The sequence below is a fragment of the Onychomys torridus genome, chromosome 14 (genome assembly GCF_903995425.1).
Source record: "Onychomys torridus chromosome 14, mOncTor1.1, whole genome shotgun sequence".
Taxonomy (NCBI): domain Eukaryota; kingdom Metazoa; phylum Chordata; class Mammalia; order Rodentia; family Cricetidae; genus Onychomys; species Onychomys torridus.
Genome location: NC_050456.1, coordinates 53,994,995 through 54,002,655, shown reverse-complemented (window position 1 = coordinate 54,002,655; position 7,661 = coordinate 53,994,995). Strand labels below are relative to the sequence as shown.

Sequence of the window (7,661 nt, the reverse complement as noted above, 5' to 3'; positions counted from 1 at the left end):
GTGTCCTAGATGTGTCCAGAATGGAAAGAAGTGCCATGAGCTGTGTGTTCATAGGGTATGGGGACTGAGAGGAGCTGAAGACGTGTCAAGGGTCAGCTCATTGTTGTTAATAGCAAACTCAGCACCATTTAAAGAGCCTGCTACTCAGCAGTCAGATGTCACCCCATCCCTTACCCTTTGAAGAATTGCTGGCGAGGAATCTTGTACCTGGTTTAAAGGTTGCTTTTGCTTCTGTTTCTTTTAGAGATTCAGAGACATTGAAACTTCAGATCACTTCATTAGACTTTTCCTTAATTAAACATAGCAAGACTGATTTATTTTCACTCACATATGGGAATTGCTGTTGATAAAAAAGAACTGTTATTAGGACAAAAAGTGTTCCCCTTTAATTTTGATAATTGCATGAGATGTAGGGGTATGCAAAGACTGTGTGGAGCCTGGTGTCTAATATTCTACAAAGATGAATATTTTTCTTCTACCATCTAAAATTAATTTCAGTCAGCACACGGTTGCAAATTCACTTTGCCAAAATGGCAGAAGGAATCTAGGGAGGCAATGAAGGAATTCCAGAAATGAAGGATAGAAGTGGGGTGTGTGTTTGCAGCCAAATTTAAAGATGTAACACTCCTATTGCCTAACATCCCGGAGGGGGTAAAGGGACGCAGGACTGGAGCAGAAGTCACAGAGCATGCACAGACTACCTTTCTGGTTGTGGAAAGAATGTAGGATTTGCTCATTCACCCACTGAGCAAAACGTATGTGCACCCTGTACTATAACCCTGAACTAGGTCTTAGAATCCATTGGTAGGTCACACTAGACATGGTCCCCAAAAGGAAATGCCCCCTTTCTGTTGTGTGCACAGGTCTGTATCAATGTTAGTGGTGATGGAGACGTGCAGGTGGCTAGTTCATTGAAATCAGCTTGAGACCACATCTTCTGAGCAGTCATGGAAGTGTTTCCCAAAAGAGAACTGGTGTTCTCAGTCTCAATCATCCTCAGGAGTTATTGAGGAAGGATTTGGAAGGAGTGTTTCACTAAACAGGGAAGGCATTCCTTTCTTCCCTCTAGACCATGGAAGTAGCTGGCAGGGAGCTTGGAAGGTGACAGTCTTATGGGGGGGGGGGGATTCCATGAACTCTGAGAAGCCTTTTAGAGATAGTGTCTTCCTAGAGTTTCAGTGCTCTCCTGAGGACGGGGTGTGGCCTGGGCTGTGGTGAACTGGAGGAACCTTTGTGTCGAGGCTGTCAAAAGAAAAGTGATGCTCTTCTTCCATAGCCAGTTTGGGGCTGCCAGGACCATTAGAAAGGCCCCCAGGGCGAGCTACTTTCCTATGCTGCCCTTCCCTATCTGGGAAATCTCTCTCAGGTTATTATCACCACACATTTAAAGAAGTTCACTGGGTCTTTATAAGCCTTACATTAATTCTCAAGTTAGAGATCACATTTAAAGTGTATTTTCCCTTTAAGCAGCAATAATGAACCTAAACCATTTTTTTTACATTACATTTTGTTTATATAGGATCTCACAGTGTAACCCAGCACTCAAGGTGAGCCTTTCACCACCTCAGCTCTGGGATTATTGGTGTACCAACAAGGCCACTCTCAATTCAAGACTGCCCAAAGCAGTGTGCAAATGGTGTGTGCTGTAAGGAATATTCTAGAGAGACTTGAGTTGCTTTGGTGTGTTGATTTTGCGGTAAGAACAGCTCGAGCAAGTGTAGTGAGATCGTCATTTGAAAAGAAAACGTAACTTGACAGAGAGAGAGGCCCACCATGACCACTAAGTGATTTTCATTCACCCATGAGCCTGAAGCTCCCCTCCCACCCAGCCCAGGGAGCAGAGGGTGGGGCTCAGTCTCCTTTCCTGGTGGTTTGTGCGCAGCATCACCAGAGGCTTCCCAGATAAAGGTCAAGTTCTTCTCTGAGACGATAAACCGATTCGGAGTCCACTGACTTCTCCCTCCTGAGCTGTTATGTAACCTTTACTCACAGAATGACCAGCCATTATTTGTGCTGTTCGAGATCTTTGAATTGTCAGCTCCTCCCCCCCAACTGTAATCTGAATTATACATGGTGTTAAAGTAACTCCAGAAATTAGAATTTATGTTTCACTGTGCCAGAGGACAATACCCTCCCCTCTTTTCCTTCTAAGAATAAAAAAGTTGGGCTTGGGGATTTAGCTGAGTGGTGGAGCGCTTGCCTAGCAAGTGCAAGGCCCTGGGTTCGATCCTCAGCTCCACATACAAAAAAAAAAAAAAAGAATAAAAAAGTTAAAAAAAAAAAAGTTGGACTAACTGAACGTATGTTAGAAAGAGGAACTCAAGCCAAGTATGATGGTGCCCACCTGGATTCCAAGCACTTGGAAGATATAAACAGAAAGATCAGGAGTTCGGGGCCAGCTTTACCTATGTAGCAAGCCTGAGGTCAGGCTAGACTACATTAGACCTATCTCAAAAAACAAACAAACAATTGAAAAATTGTTGTTGTTGTTGTTGTTGTTGTTAACCAAGGGAAAACTTTTTTTTGGTTTTTCATGACAGGGTTTCTATGTGTAGCCCCGGCTGTGCTGGAACTCACAGAGATCTACCTGCCTCTGCCTCCCAAGGCAGTATTAAAGCCAAGTATTAAGAGGCAGTTCAAGAGGGCTGGAGAGGTGGTAGAAGCCCTGGGATCAGGTTCCCAGCACCAGCATGAAGGCTAAAACAATTGTCTCTTAACTCCAGTTCCAAGGAATCCAGCGCCCTCTTCTGGTCCCTGTGGGCACTGTATGCATATGGTACACAGACATACATGCCAGCAAAACACTAACACATAAAATAAAAATAAATACACCTTTAAAAAAAAGAGAGAGAGGCAGAGGCAGCTCAGGGCTGGCAAGATTGGCTCCATGGGTAAAGATGCTTGTCACCATGCCTGAAAACCTGAGTTCAATCCCCAGAACCCATAGCTTCTGGAAGTTGTCCTGTGACCTCCAGTGCCATGGTACATGAAACCCTTCCACACACAAATAAATAAACATAATTTTAAAGCTTAATTTTTAAAAAGAGGCAGGTCAGCCTAATAGACTGGACAAGAGTGGAAGCGGCGGCTGGGTTTCCAGAGTGGAAGGTCATTTGTTTTAACCGTTCTTCACCTCACCTGCTTTTTAGCTAAGAGGCAATCTCCATGTGATTTTTGTAGGAATAAAAAGCTAAACTTGCTGGTTGTCTGTAATAACCAGCAGTGACAAGCCTGACTGAGGCAAGAAGATTATTGTGAGTTCCAAGCCACCCTGGGCTACCTAGCAAGATCCTATTTCAAACAATGCATACATAAATAAATAAATTAATTAAAATAGTTTTTTTTTATCGAACTGGGCTCTGTTCAAAGGATGCCTTTCCCATGGAAACTGCTAAGTGTAAGATGAGCACAAAGATTTAAGAATGCTCCCTCCAAAAGGCAGAAAAGAGAAGCAGGAAGGCATGTCCTTGCTCAAGCTGTTACACGCAGCTTTGGGCCCCCAGGGCAGGTAGGTAGAAAACCTTAGCAATGCAATATGAACACACATATCTGTGAAATATCCCCAACTAGCGTTTCCCTCTGTGTGATAAGGGAACAGACAGAGGTGTGTCTCCCTCCAAGACCTACCCATCTTGACAAACTGGTTCCCACGAATGCCTTCTGGAAACCACACATAACTCTTAGGACAAAAAGTGCAACAAGGTGGTCGCATTCAACTTAAATGCTTTTATTGACAATGTCTTGGAACAATAAGCAAACAATGCTTAAAATTTTCATTCATATTCACTTTCCACATGTCGAAAGACCTCAGGGTAGAAAAAAATAAAATAAAAATATAAATATCTGAGAATCCATCTTAATAAATAAATTGAAAACACAATAAAACGTTTTCATGGAAAACTGTTAATGTCAGAACATTCAGATCACCTCAACAATGCATGATCAGTAACATCACGATGAACATTGACGTTGACGAGAAACTACAGTACATGGATATAGCTATTTCATTCTATCTACTGGAAAATAAAGTTCTATTCTTTTTCTTAGTTTAATATTGGTCATTTCTAATTGGAACACGCTATTGCCAGGAACACAGTAGGTATTGTTAAAATCAGCTGCACTAGTTACAATCCGAAAATGTCCAGCACCAGGTTAATTCCAATAATGAACCCAACAGATTAGTTAATGCTATGAGAAGACTAAGGAGAAAGAGAACAGAGACACAGACCCAGGCCTGGCTCACATGCTACTAACTACCAGCTCTCAGGTGTCACTAGGAACGATACACTCCATGCGGTTTTTTGTGGTTTGTTTTGTTTTTTGTTTTTTGTTTTTGCTACATCTCCGGAAGAGGTGAGGACTTGAGTCCAGATGTGGATGCTTTCAAGTCCATGAGGCCCACAGCCTGGTGTGTTTCACGCACAGATAAGGTCCTCCCTAGGTCTACGGGAACCCTCGAGGGAAGACGAGTTTCTCCTCTCTGAAATGCACCAGCTCAGGCAGTGGCACTTGTGAATGCCGGCTGCCTCCCCTTCCCTGACTGCTCACAGGGCCAGCAGTGTAGGTGAGCTGAGGGAGTCAGAGGAGGGCTCATTGCTGCTGCTGCCCTTTCGGTGGGCAGCTGCACAGCTGGGGAAGGAGTCGGCCTCAGGGTAGGTGAAGACAAAGGAAGACGTGTAAGTAGTGCAGCTGGGAGTACAGGTGACCACCGGGGTGCACAGGGGCTCCAGCTCCGTGACCATGGGCCCCATCCCCAGGGAGCTGCTGTGCAAGGGTTCCCAGTCTGCGGCATAGAAGGAACCGGACAGGTCCATGTCTGGCACAGATCGGGCGGTCTCAGAGACACTGGGCCTGGAGGAAGCTGGGAACAAGAAGTCATCAAAAGGCTCAGCCTTCAGCTCCATATTGCTGATGCTCTTGACTGGCTCCAACGACGACTTGGGCGGCTCAGGGTCATTGAGAAGAGGCAGCGAGAAGGCCTCCTCAGACTCTGGGGTGGCAGCCTCAGGCAGACCCCCAGTCAAATCCAGGGAAGCCACAGACATCTCTTCTGGGAAGCCCAGGTCATCGGGGATCTTGCAGGCGGGGCGGTGGGCTGCCAAAATGAACTCCAGTTTTTCCTTCTCCTTCAGCAGATTGGCAATCTCAGTCTGCAGCGCAGACTTCTCGTCTTCAAGTTGGTCTGTCTCCTGCACAGGGAGGGAGAGATGAAGGAAAGCATAAGACACAGTCTTGCTCAAGGACCTTGATCCCTTAGTCCCAGCCTCCAACTTGGAAGTTGCAGAAGTCCAGCAGCTCTACCTACCGCTTGGAGAGTATCGGTCAGCTCCCTCCTCCGATTCCGACATTTGGCTGCGGCCATTTTATTCCTCTCTCTTCGGATTCTCCGTTTCTCTTCCTCTTCCGGAGATAACTAGAATAACAATTAAAAGAAGACCAACGTTCATTAAGATTGTCTGGCGTCACCTCCATGCAGCTACCCCAGTGAAACTGACTCGTACAGCACTCTTGGGGAAGCACTTTTTCTAACCTGCAGTTGGCAGGCTGAGTGTGATTTTGCCTATAAAGTAAGATCTTTAGCAAAGGAACAAAGGAGCGCCCGGGCTCAAGAACGACGTGGGAAGTTGTCTGGGAAACTGTCTAGAGTACTTATTGGGGCCAACCATCAGAATCTGACAAGGAAGGGAAGGGGCTTGGAGCCCTGGCTCCAGGTCCGGAAGTGCAGTCAGTTGCATCAGGGTTTACCCTCTCTATTTTGTCCTGACACACACACACTCCGCGACCCCCCCTCGTGACCCCCCCCCCCACACGCGCAACCCCAGGTCCAGAATCGCTGCTCACCTGCTCAACTTTGCCTCTTCTGCCAATGCTCTGCGCTCTGCCGCCTGACATGGTCTTCACCAATCCCGCCCTGGGGGAGTAAGCCCCAGTCGACGGGGTGGGGACTCCGTAGGGATGGGGAGCTCTGGTCTGCGATGGGGCCACGGAGGAGACCAGGGTGGGTTGCACCAGCCACTGCAGGTCTGGGCTGGTGGAGATGGCTGTCACCGTGGGGATAAAGTTGGCACTGGAAACGGACAGATCTGCGCAGAAGTCCTGAAACAAAACAAAAAGAGGAAAGTGGAGGTGAGCGAGTAGGTTCCAGATACAGGTGGAGCTAAAATAGCCTTCGTGTCGCATGCAGCAGGGAGAGGGAAGGAGAAGCATTCGGGTCACAGACTGCTTGTGTCTTCCTGTATGTATCTCATCCGAGATAAAAGCTCTCCCAGTTTCCTCCCATGAATTCTGCAGCGCAGCTTTTCTCCTCCATCCTACTGCTGCGTTCCCGTTATCCCTTCAGCATCACCCGCTTGAAAGGGGGTTTGTTATAAATATCCCTGACGTCTGCGCTGACGCAGGCGCCGCTCCGGAGTCTCCAGAATGAACTCGCTTTTTATCAATGAAACTGCCTTACACACCCGCCCGCAGCACCCTCCTCCCTCCTCCCTGCTCCAGGCTGCCCCGGGAGGGGGTATTGCCACTGTTTGCCGCCTCTCAGGCTCTAGTTAGCCGAGTCTTAGCTCCGAGACTCTTTGGCCCCGGCTGATCTCAGAGACAAGTCACCAAGGGAAGAGCGCAGGCCAGTCAAAATAAACCCGCCGCGCGGGAAGGGGGCACTAAGTCGTACTATGACAAGCGTGCATGCGCTCAGACAAGTCCTGGATCCCCAGGCTAGGGCTGCACTGACCTCCCCAGTTTCCCTCTGGAGCCCCAAAAGAGAGAGCCCCCCTCCAACTGACATCCCTGAGTGTCCCACCCGGGTGCCCCCCTCTTCCGCGACCCTCAGCGCGGACTTGGCGGCTGCAGGAACGCAAACTCACCTGTGCGTTGACAGGGGAGCCCATGCTGGAGAAGGAGTCGGCTGGGGAATGGTAGTAGGAAAGGTTGTCCCCGGCCGGGGAGGCGCTGCTGCAGCGGGAAGATGACGCCTCGTAGTCGGCGTTGAAACCGGAGAACATCATGGTCGAGGTTTAGGGAAATCCCGGCGAGGGGTCCGGGGGTTGACACTGGTGCGAGCTGCCGAGCAGAGCTGGGTGGGAGCGCGGTCACTGCTCGTTCGCCGCGCCGCCGGCTCTCTCCAGTCTTCTCGGTTGCTAGCTGCAGTCGCGGTTGGAGTAGTAGGCGCCTCCGCCGGTGCCCTTATAAAAGCGCTGTGAATGAACTTAATACGTCACTGGGCGGAACTGAGGCGAAGGAGGGGCGGAACTGAGGCGAAGGAGGGGAGACGCGCGCCCCAAGGCCCTCGGCGGCCGCCCTGTCGTCAGCTCCGCGCCCCAGGTCGCCGGCCCCCGTCTCGGCATGGCATGTTCACCTAGGGGTGTTCACAATAGGGGTCTTAGGGGGTCTCCTGGACTCCCCGCGTGTAGGATTTCGGGGACAGTGCCCCGCCCCCCCAGGACTACAGGGGCGGGCCGTGGAAACCTGCTGACGCAGATGTCCTAATATGGACATCCTGTGTAAAGAGGGAGGGATTGACGGGAACTGCTCGCAGGCTGCAGCCAACTCCGAGGGTGCAGCGCGGAGGGGGGAGCCGGGGCCGCGGCCGGGGGAGGGGAGGCGGGAAAGGCAGGGAAGGCGAGCGAACATTCTCACCTGATTCCATGTGGACCCTGTTCCCAGGG

At 49.5% G+C, this 7,661-nt stretch overlaps 1 protein-coding gene across 1 annotated transcript; it reads right to left on the bottom strand.

Moving 5' to 3' along the window:
* Positions 1–3,706: 3,706 nt before the first annotated feature.
* Positions 3,707–7,226, bottom strand: Fos (Fos proto-oncogene, AP-1 transcription factor subunit). Its single transcript, XM_036206045.1, has 4 exons — positions 6,861–7,226; positions 5,842–6,096; positions 5,306–5,413; positions 3,707–5,189 (listed from the first exon to the last, which is right to left on the bottom strand). The coding sequence occupies exons 1-4, from the start codon at positions 6,999–7,001 to the stop codon at positions 4,545–4,547; spliced, it is 1,149 nt and encodes a 382-aa protein (XP_036061938.1). The 5' UTR covers positions 7,002–7,226; the 3' UTR covers positions 3,707–4,544.
* Between the last annotated feature and the right edge of the window lie 435 nt (positions 7,227–7,661).